This window comes from Ambystoma mexicanum, chromosome 1q (assembly GCF_040938575.1).
Source record: "Ambystoma mexicanum isolate Mex_15411 chromosome 1q, UKY_AmexF1_1, whole genome shotgun sequence".
Classification (NCBI taxonomy): Eukaryota; Metazoa; Chordata; class Amphibia; order Caudata; family Ambystomatidae; genus Ambystoma; species Ambystoma mexicanum.
This window is the reverse complement of record NC_090922.1, coordinates 377,401,946-377,418,852: the sequence shown is the minus strand read 5'-3', so window position 1 is coordinate 377,418,852 and position 16,907 is coordinate 377,401,946. Positions and strand designations below refer to the sequence as shown.

Here is a 16,907-nt window from a genome sequence, read left to right as displayed (position 1 = left end):
CAAACAGCTCTGAATTGACAATTGTATTCTTGAAACATTGTTGTTGGAAGACTTGTAATTGGTTGTTTATAACACGCTTAATACCCAGAGGTTCGGGGATCGAACCTGTGCTACTCTGAGTCGCCTTGAGCACATTGCCCCTGAGCTTTCCTCCCGGCTCATGTGTTTGTTGAATAGGGAGATAAAAGAGTAGAAGAAAATTGACGGTTTTATGTGAATGTTGCAGGTATTGCATTCTTCATCTGTGGGATCACTTTATTTTATACATTAGAAACCTTGTTTCAAACCAGCAAAAACTCCTCAAGACTTAAATGTGCCTTCAAGGTCATTTGTACATGTTACCGGGATGCTCCAAGTGTCTACACTTAGTAAGGAGAGCACCTTATTCTGTTGGTAACCAATTGCATTTGATTAGGTTAATGAGGCATTAACCTTTTCTTTATACATCTTTAATCATTCTGAACTGAAATTTGGTGGCGAGTGTGTTGCAAAGTAATGTACCTTTTTTAAATTGGACTTGTTACTATAGTACATGTGTGTACTCCTAGTGGCCATATTGCCCTAACGTTCCTAAAGTGGTCTTCTGTTGCTCCCCTTAGACCATACTGCTTATAGCGTTTTTTCGATGCGCAAAATCTGCCGCAATTGCTGCTGTAAACATGAAAAGGCCCGCAAAGCCAAACCCATGTTTAACTCTGGGCTGCTGATAACAATCCAGCTCATGGATGCCCTCTGCCCTGTGTGAGCAGCTTCTAAGGTGATGGATTTGACATCCTGCTGCATGGTTTTAATAACCCTGTCCTTTTCCATATTTCCTTTTCTTAGCCAAACGCATTGCATATTTGAGCTCAGAGCACATCCTCTAATGTCTCCTATGACGCTTAGAAGAGCATATGGATGAAGTGATGAAGTACAGATCGTCCATAACTTGTCATTTAACTGTCACTGCAAAGTTAAGGGTATTAGTTTTCATAATCCGGTCAAATGGCAAAGTGAGTAGAGAGCTCGCTTTGACATCGGTACGCAGGTTCGAATCCCGGCGGGGCCAAACTCCGCCTTTCATCCTTCCGAGGTCAATAAATGAGCACCACACACCGTGGGTAATAATAAGCAGCGCTCAGATACCGGAGGGTTCGTAGCACTATATAAATGCCAAATTATTATTATCTCTAAAATGCAAAGCGTTTAGCTAAAGATAAGTGAAGGCGGACAAAGTCAATGAAAATAAAAAGGGTTTAAGGCTGGGGGATTATGAAGAATAGGAAATGGTGATAAGGGAAGAGGGGGGAAAAGCGAGAAAAAAACACAGAAGAAGCTGAATGGAATACGCTAAAAGTGAGCTTTGGGAAAGTTGGGTGTTTAAGAGGAAACAAAAAAAGATGGTGGGGGGGATGTGACACCGTAATAGAAATGAGAGCGAGAAACGTGTCAGAGGAGAGAGGAGAAACGGAAGATGATGGACACCAGGAGTAAAGGGGGTTAAGAAGAAAAGGAGAATTACTAGATGGACGGAGCACTAGTGAGAGGGTGAACACGAGAGAAAAGGGCAAAGTGCATAAGAGCGAGCCAGACAAAGAGGAATCGTGAAGGGTCAAAGAAAGCGGATAGAAACCAAGCGAAGGCACACAACATTGAGAGAGCGAGGGAAGAAGGCAAAGTAGAGAAGATGAAGACGAAAGGGGAGAGAATGGCAACATAGCCTGACAAACGGATGGAGTCAGTGTGAAAGAGAGAGAAAGAGGCATAGTATGAGAAAGAGTGAGAGGAGGGATGCAAGTGTAACAATTAACAGTGCTTTATATAATCTATTTTCTCGTGGACTGTCTCTGATGGAATGTCAGGAAATCCAACCTCCCAAATCCTGGATTCACTACTGCCTGTCTGAAACCTCAAGGAAGGGCCAGATTTACACGGTTACAAGTGATAACTACAAATAAAGTTCATATTTTATCATTGGCGTGGACTTCAAACAAAGACACTTTCTATTATGCTTTACCAGAGCAACATACAAAAGCTGCTAGTAACCACACCTGGCCTCCAGGCAAGTAAAATGTGTTTCACATATGCCGCAAAAAATATTTAGTGATGCACAATTAAATTTTTTTTTATGCTGCAAAACATTAAATTTCATGCTGCAATATCCTAGATGGTCAGCCGTAACTTCACCATTTACCACACCCCACTATATACAAGTCCATTGACACCTCATGGCGCCTCTCCGATCCCCATCGTTGGCAGGTCAATGCTAATGGGTGCTGCAAAGAACTGCAAAAGTGTACCAAAGTATTCCACTGAAAAATGATTATATTATGTGATGGGTTAATTTGCCTGGGAAACCAGATCATACCATACAACATGGGTTTGATACCAGGTCTCGCACTTTGAAGTTGGAGGAGTCCCGCATTAATAGCTTTATTAATGACAAATAAAATAAATGATGACTTTCACCAGACTTCGATCAATCAGCGACTTCCGTGCCATTTTCGAAAGGGTGACCAGATTTTCAAGAAGAAAAACCGGGAATGCCAACAACATAAATTATGGACTACTGCCTTTTAAAAGCTCCCCTCACTCACCGACACATTTCAACTCTCAAAACCTGCCATCCCACTTCTTGCCAACACCTATCCAATCCCACGGTATTCCAGTACGGATCATACTTATAAAATGTGGGGTTTTAAATCCAGAGTTATGCATCTTACTAAAAAAGAAGCTATTGCTCTCATTGATTGACCAGCCTTTCTGTTTATCCGATTCCCTATAGGTCTCTCTGGCACAACCAGTTGCTGTATGTGGGTGGTACCTGAAATGTTGGGGCTCCGAGCCCAACCTACAACTGCAAATCTGAGTGTTATGATTAGGGATGTAACGGTATACTGTTAAAGATACCGTGAACCACTTAATTGAACAATAATAACCGTCACATTGTTTATACCGGTATACTGTTTATACCGTTAAGTGTGCTAATCAGTCTGATTTGGAAAGGCTGCAGTAAGCAAGTGCTGCGCAGTCTGCCAAGTAGTTTCAGTTGGAGCAGCTTTTAATGACATTCCATAAACCACACGTGCCTGGCATAAAATCAATATGTTAGAAATAGGTTGAATAAATACAGTGCCAAGAAGGAAAAGGGTTTACTTTGGGATGGTGGCTTTGGGATCCATATATTTATAATGGATAATGTTTGCTGAACATAGGACAATGGGGGATTTCCCTGTTTCCATCATTAAATTTACATATAAAAAGTCACACTGCAAAATTCACTCAGCTCTGTGGGTATTCCTTGCTGCCATACCAAAGTGCCATACCATAGGGTAACATGTCCGTAATGAGAAGGAGTGAGAGAGAAGGAGAGAGAGAGAGAGAGAGAAGGAGAGAGAGAGAGCGAGAGAGAAGGAGAGAGAGAGCAAGAGAGAAGGAGAGCGAGAGAGAAGGAGAGAGAGAGAGAGAGAAATTATTACTACCATCGGCCTCCATTGATCTGTAGCATGCAGGTTATTAAGATGGCAACATGTTCATCTGCACCAGTAGCCTGATGATAAATCTGACCAATTTATGACCTTATAGAAAATATTTGTTAAGATTAGTTAAACCGACCTGCTATGCTGCGATAACCATGATATACTGTCATTGGGCAAGAAGTTTAACATACCGTCAAAACTAATACTGACACACCCCTAGTTATGATGTATATTTACTTTATAATTGTTGCGGATTACGATTATGATGTTCTCAGCCTCCCTTTTCCTCAAGGGGACAGAGGACCCAATCCCAATTTTGGCTGCTATAAAATTTCGGTGTGTTCATTAAGTTGCACTTTCGCAAACCGGACAGTACGCATTTCACGAACGTTTCCTTTGGCTCTATGGGATGGCTTTGAATGGTAGTTGTTAATGATGCTTCATAAAAATGCAAGTGAAGAGAAATAGTGGAACGTTATGAACTGCAATTTTGGTTAGAACGAGGATTTCAATGTTGACTTAAATCACAGCCTCTTCGTTGCTAGAATGTAAACTTTCAGCTTAAAATAAAATGTAAACGTGTTCCCTAACTTTTTTTAATTATGTGTTTTTAGAGGTTTTTTATGTGGAAAGTTCCCTGGAGCCTTATAAAATACATTACTAGTTCAACTAAACGTTTCTAGAGCTCCAAATGTGCTATTTTTAATCACGTGAAAGACCTACCTCCGTCCTAGAGCCTTATAAAATACATTACGAATTTAACGTGACTATAAATAGTACAAGGTTCTTTTTTAATGTAATATTTTGTGTATGAAAAAAAAACATCCTGGTAAAGTTTAATTGTTTAAATCGGTGGGGGCAAAATACACAAGACCCCCCTCATCCTTTCAAATCCAGATAGCCAAAGATTCAATCAATAGAATGAAAATAAGTGGGGGGGTGGTTGCAAAATGGTTTCACAGACTCCTTAAACCCCTCCCTCCCCCGAGCCAGCATGTTGCTTCCCAAGATCAATTCGGAATGGGCACTATCCTATAGATTGTGAATAGACCTAGATCACTGGGAGGGACATCCCATCTTAACCATATCTACCCAAGGTAATTCTAGTTCACAATGCCCAGGTCCTTTTCTGCATCAAGTAACGAGATGGCCAGAACTTCAACTTTGCACTATGCCCACTCGGTATACTCCATCAAACTGTGGGTGTTCAAGGAGAGCCAACCACCAGGCATGGAACTGGTCTAGTTCAGTCACACTAGTGTCTTAATGTTCTTAGTTCGAGTTTCTCCATGAGAATTGTTTTGAATATTTTAAAATTTCAATTCAAAGGAGTTATAGGTAGATAGTACCACACATTCTTATATCTTGCCCTAGTTTTGTAGTAAAAGGCCTTCTTTCCAAGAATCCATACAGAACTGCCATTGAAGATTAAATTAAAGTAATGGTTGTGTTCACCCTAAGCCTTAATTTACATTTTTTTTTATATATCTGTCCCCCAAGGTCAATAGCTCCCTATGATTTACAGAGCAGATGCCACTTAATTTCTTCAAGCACCCCAGCCAATGAAATGTGGGGGTTAATGTTGTGGCCTCTTAGGAAGCAAGTCAATGGCCCTCATTACAACTCAGGCGGTGGACCATGGTGCTATTACCATGCCTGACTGAAATTGAAATCAAAAGTCCCAAAGACTGACCAAAAATCTATCGGAAAAGATCCAAAACGTCCAGGTGCAGGTGTGACTGGGACAGTTGGTAGGGGCAGACAGGAGCAGTGGGATACCTTGGCCCAATCTGGCAGAGAAAGGCCATCCTTGGAACAAAGCTAATTTCCCTAACACCAAGAAAGAAACCAAGAAAAGACAAGTTAGGGACCTGTACTCAATAACAAAGATCAACATCCGTCATCTTCATCATGGTCCCAGTACTTGGCATGATAGTGAACCTGGTCTGCCAGAATTAAGAAGGGGAGAACAAGGGGTTGGGGGTCCCCACGAGAAGCGGGGCATCTCCCTTGGATCCAGACCTGGCAGGAGAGTGAGCCAAGGGAGAGGAACATACAAAGGAGAGAACCAGAGTCTGGGACCCAAACCAGGAAGTGAGATGTCTTCCCAGTGGTCCCACTTGGCAGGAAAGTGGGCTAAATCAAACAGCAAGAGAAACCAGGGTCTGGGACCCAAACTCTGCAAACAGCACAAGTCATCTTCCTCGTCGCAGTACTTGGTAAAGGGAAGATACCAAGTAAACCCCAATCAAAAAAGAGAAGTTAAAGAATTGTGTGTTTGAAGCTAAAGTGAGAAAGGCCAGGGGAAGGAGGACTGTCCCTCGGGTATTGTGAACTGTGTGAAGAAAGGCCAGAGGAAGGGGGAGGCATTCCCCCTGGCTTTGTGTCAAGATACCTGGAGAAAGGAGACCTTCTCCAGGAGCCCAATAGTGAAGCAATAACGATGTGGAAATAATGGATGTTGATGTTTTGAGCTGGAACTTTATCTTTTAAATTTGAAATGAGAACATTACTGCTTTTCAACGTCTTAAACGAGAACTTTGTTTTGTGCTTGAAAAAGGACCTGTAACCTGGGGAAGGGAGTAATTTCCTCAGATTACAAAACCCTTTTGGAACTTTGCTTTGATGTCCAGAAGAAGGGAGACGTTCTTCTGGACCAAGAAAATGTGTTACTTTATTAGCTTATAAGTGTAAGGTATATAGGTTGGATTTGTGACACAGGACGGTGGGCATTTCAGTTGTTTGGACATTCTGACAGGACCCTTATTATTGAAGTTTTATTTATGTCTAAGGGACTGTTGATTAATACCCATATCCTACATTCCTCCACGCTGCTCTACTTTTTCGAGGGTAATCTTCTCCTTAAGGTGGTCTTATAGGTATCCAAAACTACTTAGTAGGGGCGGGGGGTGATACCTGCATTAAATAAAATAATAATCTCTGGAGACGTTCACCAATTCACTTGGTATCTATGTGATTACTGCAACCCCCAGAAGTCAGACGGCCGAAAAGCCTGACTTTTTGTCAACCCCCTTTACACCACATATGCGGGAGGAGACCCCCCACAGCCTCCCCATACTTGTATTATATCCCATACCCCCCCACATATATATGTGGGGGTCGGGGGGGGTCGGGATTTTTAAGCAGTAGGAATTCTGGAGGCTACGTTTTGGTATATTTCCATTCACTTACATAGTGCTCTTCCACCAACTGGGTTGGGCTACATCTTTACCTCCTCCTGTTGATAGATCCCCTGAATTGTAATTTAATCTTGATGCTTGGAGTAGCGTAGTCTTGAGGGAATGCACGGTGAATGTTAAAGTTCATTCATTCCAAAATTCTGAAGATTAATAACCTAAAAAATGTGCAAAATTATGAAGGGTACAGAGCTCTAAACTGTGGTTGTTCACCCTCCTGAGTAGGAACCATCACATACAACTGGCTATTATGCGGTGTTCATTCTCAGTCGATGGTCTTCCAGAATGTTGCATATTTTTACTCTAAGTTACATAGGCCAATCTAGACATAGACCCCTTGCTCACAGTGCTTGGAAGGCAGAGGTTCACCCCGCAGGGATACCAAGGCAGAAACACTTGTCTAGGGTTATCGTTTGTACTTTTGTTCAGAGGATAACAATATTTCAGTACTGGACTGTCCTTTTGGGGCGGTACCAGACTGATCTGCAAGTGGCTATATCTCCTCTTTAAAAGGTACAGTGAGCTAAAACGTGGTTTGAACCGTGCTTCTTGATAAGTGTGACCTGCTCTGAGGATCCGATAGCTGATTCTATCTGCTGTCGGGATGCCATTATACGGTTCCAAAGAGTTGTGAAGGAAGGAGAGCAAAGCACTAAGACAACCTGAATAGCCATGCAGGTAATTTTTCTTATTTGCTAAGTGAAATGTCACTATATCATAGAAGATCTTTATTAATCACTGCAGTAGGACACCAGGGCTAGAAATGTCAACTGCTTTATTGTCCAAAGTCCAGTCCAGGCGTAATGGTGTCCAACCACTCCTGATCTGCTCTTTGATGCCTTTCAACCAATGCCATCCTATATGTTCCAGTCTTTACTGAATGGGACCGGCCATGCAATCTGCCAGACTCTGGTCTACAACTCCACTCGCTGCAGCATCCGTGTCCTCAAAGTGAGTGCCTGTCACCCAGAAGCAGAAAACCGGCAGAGTGGGCTTAGTTTGGACCATCTGATCTAGCTTTGCCTGCTGAAACATTACGGGACAGGGAACCAGCACCTCAGCACCCATGTAAAGGGGAGTATGCACATGGTTAAACCGGTTTTCCCTTTCTCCTGCCTCGCCTTTCTTGCCATCTGCCAAAGTTCCCTCTAAAATGGTGGTTTCCTCCTCAACTTAAAAGTAACACAAGTTATTGTGTGTCAATGGGTGGTACAAGGCCAACATGTTCTTCCAATTATCCTCTCCCTACAAGCATGGTAGATTCTGGGTTTCCTCTGCTCCCCATAGCCCTCCCCTTTGCTCCTGTTTTGGGATCCCTGTTGTGCCTTTTTTATTCTCCTCTGCTTAGTCTACCATGGACTGGTCTAGGGCTCTTTTGGCTCCTCATTCCCCATATCCTCTAATATTCGTGGTTGTGCGTCTCTCCTTATTCCACCCCCTTCACCTCCATACCTTTGCTCTTTTTGGGCTCCCTTTTTTCGGGCTTCTCTTCATTTTTGCTCAACTAGTAATATGCTTAGTGCCCAGTGTTTTACCCTCTTTTACACCCCTGCATCATCTGCCATAGTAATGCAGCCAGACATGGGATTGCTATTGCCGATTGTTGTTCTATCTCTTTCCTTTCCCACCTCCTCTTTTCCATTATCTTTATGTACTGCAACCTAGGTGTCATCTTTGGCCACCCCCTCTGTTTTTCTCTCCATATTTCTAACACTACCTGATCCTCCTGCTATATTTTATTCAATATTCACTATGCCGGTCTTTCTTTTTATGCTATTAAACTTATTACCCCTCATCTTTTCTTGTATAGATTACTGCTCGCCTTTCCTCCTTGGTCTCCCTGCCTCTCACCTTCTCCTCAGTTCTGTCTAGAACCACTCTATTCAACTTGTCTTTTTCTCCCCCCACGCCTCCTTCCATGCTTTCTATATTTTTCTTTTGAATCTCAAATTATTTTCCATTTCCTCAATATTGTCTTTAAATGTATCCGTAGTCTCACTTCTCTCTATCTCTCTTCACTTCTATCACTCCTTTCTCCTTCCCATGTGTTGCGTTCCCAGAATCAGTTTCTACTATCACTCTCTAACCCCCCCCCGTGCTTCTTCATGTTTCCGTTCCTTTGCTTGATTTGCTCCCAAGCACTTGAACTCCCTTAATCTCGCCATCTGTTGCTCTCAATAGCTACGCATTTTTCAAGAAAAGTTTAAAACCCACCTTCTATATTCTCTCTCTAACAATTAATTGCATTTTTTCTACTGCCTGTTGATTGCTGTACGAATGTTGAAAAACAGCCTCATGCTTGATGGCTATTATTTGTATAGAGTGAGTTCTACTGTATCAAAATTAGAGTTGAATGAAGAGCTACAGTACTCTGTTGGACAATAACAACAAGCAGGTGCAATTTTTCCTTGATCATATTTCTCCCTTGGTTGGGGAACAAAATTTGACTTCATGACCATCACTCCTGAGGTGCTGGCAAATGGGTACAATAGCCCTCGGCAGGGGTGTTGGGTCTGGAAAAGCTAATTTCGGGACTGATGAAACTCAGGGCTAGCTATATCCCCCAGCAACGCCTCTGTCCCTTAGTGTCCCTGAGTGGCAAAATATGCTGTTGCCAGAAGACTACAGGCACATTACATTAGAAAAAAACAAACACTAAATCATGAAATAAATTATCATTGGAGTTTTTACAGTGCAGTAGACGGTGCAGTTTATACAAAGGAAATTCAGCAGTGAGAACGTTCCACACTGTATCTCTTCCAGCTCCTTGTCTGTCGGCCCACTGAAAACCACTAATCTGTTAGTAAAAACAGAAGCTCTGTGAACCAATCAATTATACATGAATCTGCTTTTTTGAGTGAATGTTGTGAGTTGTGCCACGTGCGTGTTGTGTGATTTGTTAAATGCCCAGGCCTTAATGTTCAGTTATTTGATTTGGGGTGGGGGGGCGGGCATCTCAGCTTTGCAATGTGAACCAAAAGCAATCCTGCTCCGTACGTCCTGGGTAACGCATTTTCTTTTCTCCTTTCAGTTTGCAAATAATAGCAACTACATGAACATGGCAGATGCAAACAACGCGTTTCTTGTGTCAAATGAGGTAGGTGCAGCTTTGCGCGTGTGTGTGTGTGTGTGTGTGTTGTGCTCTCTGCTTTTCTTGCCAGGCATTGGCTGTTTCAATTGCTGGGGATATCTGTATTTCTTTTAGACCAAAGTAAAGATTCTTCTGCTGTAAAGCGCTTTGGTGTAAAGCGCTATATAAACATAAGAACAGAGTAATCTGATGCATCTCCATGGCCAGCCCATTCAGTTGCCCACAAGGATGCTGTTTGCAGAGCCAATGGAGGCATCTTCTGGACAACATGATCAACGAACGGAACAGTCTTTTCCGTATGGTATTTTGTTTAAACATATGCAAACCATTTTTTTTCTAATGACCTAGATAGTTCAATTGCTTGTATGAGTTGGGGGTTAAAGATGCAGCTAGGTGGAAGACCTGCTCGTGAGTGGGGCTGAGCACCAAGTGGTTCACGTGGGGGTGGGGGGGCATTTATTCTGCAGCTTGAGAGACGGGGAGCATGGGCAAATGGCACCCACTGCATTGTCTCCACTCGTACAATGCCTCCTGTCGGGCCATTTATTCTGTCGACACATGCATTGATGTTGGCGAAGGCTCCAGATGGAGCCATTGTGCTGTTCTGCTGCTCGCCAGCTTTCGGCAGTGGATGCCGTCCAACTGGAAATATTGTAGTTAATGGATAAAACAGGAGCGGAGTCGGGTGTTTGCCCATCGCACTACATGTTTAGGTTCCTCACGAGCCTGGGTTCATACATGATTTCCAAGCGAGAAGGAAGGGTGAGGAAGCAGACCACTTTGACCTGGGAGTCAGACCGTGACAGGCCTTTCTTATGGCGGTTCTTGATATGAGCCTCCATCTACAAGAATGTTATTCTCACTGTTTGGGGCAGTATATAGGCAGCCTGCTCTTGGTGACGCACCCCGACTGTACCAGGCACGCTCGCTCCCTGTCTCTGCGTAGGTAACCAGGCTACATCAATAAGGGACTACACCTCGGCAGAGGCTCCCGAGTTATTTGTGATCAGAAAGGCACTCGCCATCTGCGGGGGCAACGTGATGTTCCATTTTGTCGAATTTCTTTGCTTCGTTTGAATCAAACGCTGATGAAAGCCAGGCTGCCAGCAGCTGTTAAGAGACAATTTAATTCCAGCTGTGATAATTCACCGTGTCAGACATTGGCTGTTAGATGTTGATACAACAGTCCTCCAGATTTGCATTTTTATCAAAAGGAACAAATGCTTTTGCTTTTTTTTTTCTTCACGATTTCTGTGAAGATGGCTGTTAACAGTGTGAGCACTTCAAGAAGCGACACACTGACTAAACAGTCAATATAATTGCAATATGCTTGCTACTTCGAGCTAAGTCTGAAGCTGTGCACTGACGAACACTAGCTCTAGTGCATGCATGATATCAAGTATATGTAATTGTGGATTGTAACTTGCCATGTGCCGTCTATGTATATTTCATCATCCTGACTCTCCTCTTCTGTCTTTCTCATCTCCACAGAAGCAGCCCTGGTTTGAGGATTGTTTCAAGGTATATTTTTATATTTCTAAACCTTCGTTCATGTCAAACCGCTCATAAGATTCAACCTAAAGCCCTAACACACTTCTGGCCTTTGAGGGGTTTAGGATGTAACGTGATGGGGTAGTTGGTGCCCAGTGCACTTTTGTGTAGAATGCGTCTAACGGGTCTTCAGCTCAGAATCAGACTTCAAACTCGGGCACCCACAGAGGGAGACGAGGAAATTGACATTTTCCAAACAGAAATGACTATTGATTTCGCTGTACAGCTTTGATTGGGTGAACAATACACGGAAAATATGCATCGCGAGGCGGGGGTGGGTGTAACGGCTTATGCCTGCTGCTTTGAAGATAACTATTTCAATTTAGATTCCGCGTGCTAACCTACCGAATATATTGTAAATCCAAAACGCGGCCGTGGGTTCAGTTGTAAAACGCGCTTTCCTTGTATCGATGTTTAATGGCTTTCTCAAAGCCAGGCAGGCACGTAGCACGTAAAACCTATCTATTTTATCTCTGGGTGGCTTGATTGCTTCGATCTGCCTTTTAAGAATCCTAAATATTTATTGAAATAATGGTTCAAGTGTTAATTACAGCGGTAATGAAAACAGCTAAATACCACATAACAAGAATGAGTGTTTATCCGTGTTGTTAATGTGATATGTTAGATTTCATTAAGCAGTAATGGGGTAGCAAATGAGGCACAAATTACTGCTGCATCTGTTACTAGACCACATTAGTGCCAAAGAAGCAACGACAGCAGCCACAGGTTATGTTCATCAGGCACCGCGTGCTCTTCGCGGGCACGCCGCAGTTTGGCACAGTGAGATGAAGTTATGAAGGGGTGGGGGTGGAGTGATGAAAGTCATATATATATATATATATATATATATATATATATATATATATATATATATATATATATATATATATATATATATATATATATATATATATATGGGCAGAGCCAAATAAACACAGGCAATGTATGTATCTGAAGATACAACTAGGGCTTTGTTACCACCACTTTGCGCGCGTGCTGCGGAATATATGTTATTCGCAACTGGTGGACATTTTGCCCTAGGGCAAAAATGCATTGGAATAATATTTGTACTATAATGTTGGTTTTTGCTAATACTGTGCAAAAGGGCCCCCGCAACAGTGCAAAGTTTCTGCAGCGAGGCTCCAGGAGTGTCCCAACTGTACATTTGCACACATGCAGATGGCGATTTTCACATGGGCCGCGGCGCGCATACATTAACGCTATGTTTTCAGTGACCCTAATGCGATTTGTTTCCAACCGCATGTGCTATTTTGATCATGCATGTGCACGCATATTTTGCGCAAGTGCACTGCACAGTAATGCCTCCTTGACAGTTTAAACATGTTCTTGCCAAAGAAATTAACAAGCCAAGTTGTCATCTTTTCTAGTGGGAACCCAATAATGACAGCTGACAGGTTAGATATGCAAACAAAGTGCTATTCAGCTCCCCTTCGCTCTCAAGCGGTTATTCATTTATATCATCATTACCAGTTTGAAGGGTGACAATTTACAGCAGATAATGAGATCTTTCACTGAACAGATCATTCCTAAATTAACAAGCACCAAGTCAATATTTGGAGCAATGTTAAAACAAAAGGGATGCATTTCCCAGCTCAGTAAAATGTCGAGTTGACGCAAACAATGACAAAAGGGTGATCTCTTTTAAGGAGTGACACTCTAGCCCATCTTGTTGTAATTGACATGTTTTTCTGGCATAGTTACTCTTCTAAAGCATGATAGTTTGGTGAGCTGCCCTGCATGTCTGGGCATGCTGATCATTGCAACAGAAATGTCTGGCGAGCATAATTCAGCTTTTGCTGGTGTAGGCCCCCTTTTTATAGTATCTGACACAAGGACATCCTTGCTTAAATGTAGAGGAATAGTTGAGTAATGGAAAAAGAGGGCACTTTCGGGTCTCGAGTGTATGATCTATTAGCCGGGACAAAGTATGCCATTATGGAGAGGTTAATTTACATGCCTTGTGGAGCATGGCCTTGAGCATTCTGCTGTATCTATTAGCCAATATAGGGCAAGATTACAGAAAACGTAGACCGGTGCAATTAGGGCTAGGGTAAAAATAACCATAATGCATTTTTGCACCAGAGCAATGCTTGCTCTAGTCCCTGCCCTTTGCCCTGCTGCAAAGATGCAGGGAAAGTTTTTTGTTGTTGTTACAGGAGGGCAATGTCTGACCTAGTACATCTTTTCGGTAATACTGCACCTAATATCTGATTTTTACATGTTGGTTACTAATACAACTGCCATGTTGATCATCTGAATATTTCATGACCAACACTATTTCTAAGAAGTGCATTCAATGTGCCCATTTTTAACATTCCGAATGAACAGTCCACATGACAAAGCTTATTCACGTGGCTAATGGCATTTCATTTAAGGGTTTCAATATTAATAGACTGCATGGCAATTATTTTCCATGAAAATCATGTATAGTAACGCTGCCATTGATGACCCAGGATATCATACATATTTTAGTTCTCCCTTCATTAGTGCTAAGGGTTCTGTCTTTTTCCAATGCGGAACCTGTTACACGCTGGGCCTGAAAATGAAGTATCATTTCGAGTAGCAATGCATAACTAACTCAACATATATACTATTACGTAGGGGCCACCCTACTAGAAAATATGCTGAAGCCCTTAATATGAGTTTACCCAAATTAGAGCCATAAGATGTTTATCGCTGTTTGCTTCAAAAATGTTCTCAAACACTTTATGTGGATCCCATTTCCTTCCTGGTATGTTACACTGTAGAGTGGAGCGGTCAAAATGTTGTATAGTGTGGACCACTTACGATGACTGTCCTACAGCTCAGAAGTCCTAGCCATTGGTCCCTTTGGTCATTTCCTACTAATAAAGAATAGTCTTACATGTCTTATTTCTATTTACTACTCCTGCTAGATGAAGGACCTTAACTAGGTGTGTAATGAAGCTAACCTCATTGTCACGTTTTTATGTAGCGCTGCCTCCAATTATCCACTTAATCAGTCTCCAAATGTTGAAGCTTTGTGCCAGCCTTGAACGTGGAACAAAATGGCACAGACATCCCCCTCAAATGAGCACTTAACATGATGAGCTTACTTGCCAGTGTACACATAACATTGTTTCCAAAGCACTCCTGTATTGATCATTTACAAGAATGCATTGGGTTTGTCTGGCATATTAACACACTTGTTGTACATTTTTTAAGTCTGGCAGTACCAAACCAGACTCCTGTTAATATGGATTCCCTATGGGTGAAAAATGAGTCCCCTTTGCATATTATGGATACTTGGATAATTGCTTTTTCCAAGTGACCTTATGGTCCATGAATTCAAAATGGATTCCTGAAATGTTTACGTTTTCACTTAACTAACCAATGATATGGCCACATTGTTACTCTGTATATTAAGCTATGAATATTTTGGATAAAAAGAATAATTTCCTTGTATTGTTTCCTCTAATAAAACAGCGGCACGCCTCTTAAGATAATGGTCATAATAAAGAGAGCATATAATTCCACTAAAGCACATATCGGCAAGTAGGCAATTACTGCCCTTGTATACTGTTATAACTCGCTTCCATTGGCTTTGGTATATTCTATTTTCACTACCCAACCAATATTTTTCCAAATTGCAAGAAAAAAAGAAGAAATGGAAAAAGGAAAGCTTATGCAAAGTTCATAGGCGGGTGAGATCTGTTTAGATTACTTGATAAACTCTCTCCCATTTTTGCACAAGCACCACATTTCCATTCTTAAAATTGGTGTTATTGATTGCAACATTTTTCCATAGATGAGACTTAAGTGAAAATGGCCTCATTACAAATCAATCAATTTGAAAACTCGTGGCCGTGCTTTATTCATAATTAGACCCCTACGCGCTAACTAAGAAGTGTTCCGTCTCATGGAATTTCCTGACATTTTGTACAGGAAATATTTAAAAATCTGTTATCACATCTTTCTTAATGAAGACTTCCTGAAATCTTTACGTTAAGGAGGGACTGATGCTATTTGGTAATAAGAAAACCTCTGTTTGCTACATCTGATAAACTCACAAAAAAATGGAATTAAGGGGAAATTACGGCCAGGAATACATAAGAATTGATTTCATGTGCATTATACAGTGCAACCTTCTGGATCCAGGTTAATCCTTGCATGGTGACCAATGTTTGTACATGACTACAAATATATTTGCCTGATCATTTCCAAATTTCTGGTGTTATCTTTTACGTCTTTTTATAGATGTATTATACTGTGAGGACAAGGGGTGGGAATGCCCTATTTTCTGTCTTCTTAGAATTTTGTAATAAAAAATTGAGTGCAGAGAAAGTTTGTACATATTCAATCCATAGTAGAAATGTAAAGGTACTAACTTTCCATAATGCTAATTTCCCTGTAGCCCCACACACCGCTAACTGCAACAACTGACAGCAGATCACCTGGACAGCTGTTGCCTCTATGCCAGTCCCCATAATGAATCGACAATAGGTTGAGCGTCTGCTGCCTTAGTACATGCTGCATAGTCACACTGCATGTGGTTGGGGGTTGCACAGACCTTGTGCGCCTCCTGAACATCTAGTGTGGTACTGTGCACCCCATCTAGATCTATCCTAACCAGAGTCTACTAGATACTTGCAGAGTATATTGAAGCCTCATTGCAAACTATGGCCTCCCTCTGTGCAGATTAGCATAAGGAACCCATTCTAAAATCGCTACTGAAGAATGTTCCTATGTGGTGAAGTAAAATCCTTAAATTGTATGCCACTAATTTGGAGAATACAAACTAAATATGGCCTCCAGTAAATCTCTTTAAGCCCTTCCTCTGAAGTTACTGGCTATTATATGGTTTCTCTGATGCTTCATCCAGTCATTTGGAGACAAAGGAGGTAAATGTCCCATTTGTCCTACACATGAAGCTCAATACATCACTACAGATATTGTGTTACGAGAAGCCAAACAAGAGGAAGCCCCTGTTCAAAACTGAGATATCTCAGTTCAGAAACAGTTACTTGTACAGGGTGGCATCCATTCGGTGAAGGTCGTATGGGGTTGGTGCAGTACATTGCACACTGTCTTTCATCGTGAATAGTTCTGTCCCAGTTTAGTTCCATTAATAATGTAGTTTGGACATGCTCAGATAAAAACACGTGTTTTGCTATCTTTTGTAAAGATGCAAAGCCTGGAGTATACAACAACATATGGAAAAATCATTATTTTTATGCTTTCTCTAAATACATATATAAAAAATGAACCACTGGATTTCATAGCTAGTATAAAAGAAGTGGAAAAGGGCAATTTTTTAAAATGAAAGGACAGCTTAGTGAAAGCTTTACCTATGTGTCATGAACCGAATATTTTGTATTGTGTTCACCTGAGAAGTACTTGACACAAGTCACACTTTTGCCGTTGAAATGATGGGCACCGTTCACTACCTAAGGTCTGTTACCACATGATTTGTGAACTTGCTGAAGCAGCAAGTAGGAAGATGGTGTGATATCTTACATTAATCACAGATCCTGATGGATAATGATAGTCAAACGACAAGGCTTAGCACTATTATGGCCGCATTTCTATACATTTTTCAATAAGGTGGCTAGTTTATTGACCCATTCACAC

At 41.7% G+C, this 16,907-nt stretch overlaps 1 protein-coding gene across 2 annotated transcripts in view; it reads left to right on the top strand.

The window, feature by feature from the left end:
• The window catches only part of TOX3 (TOX high mobility group box family member 3), a 196,437-nt gene that overhangs the window by 118,216 nt on the left and 61,314 nt on the right, over positions 1-16,907 (top strand). The window contains exons 2-3 of one of the 2 annotated variants that reach the window (XM_069639517.1): positions 9,687-9,752; positions 11,238-11,267. In XM_069639517.1, the coding sequence (XP_069495618.1) occupies positions 9,687-9,752; positions 11,238-11,267 (96 nt within the window). The remainder of the gene's footprint in view (positions 1-9,686; positions 9,753-11,237; positions 11,268-16,907) is intronic. The other variant, XM_069639519.1, reaches the window with a different exon arrangement.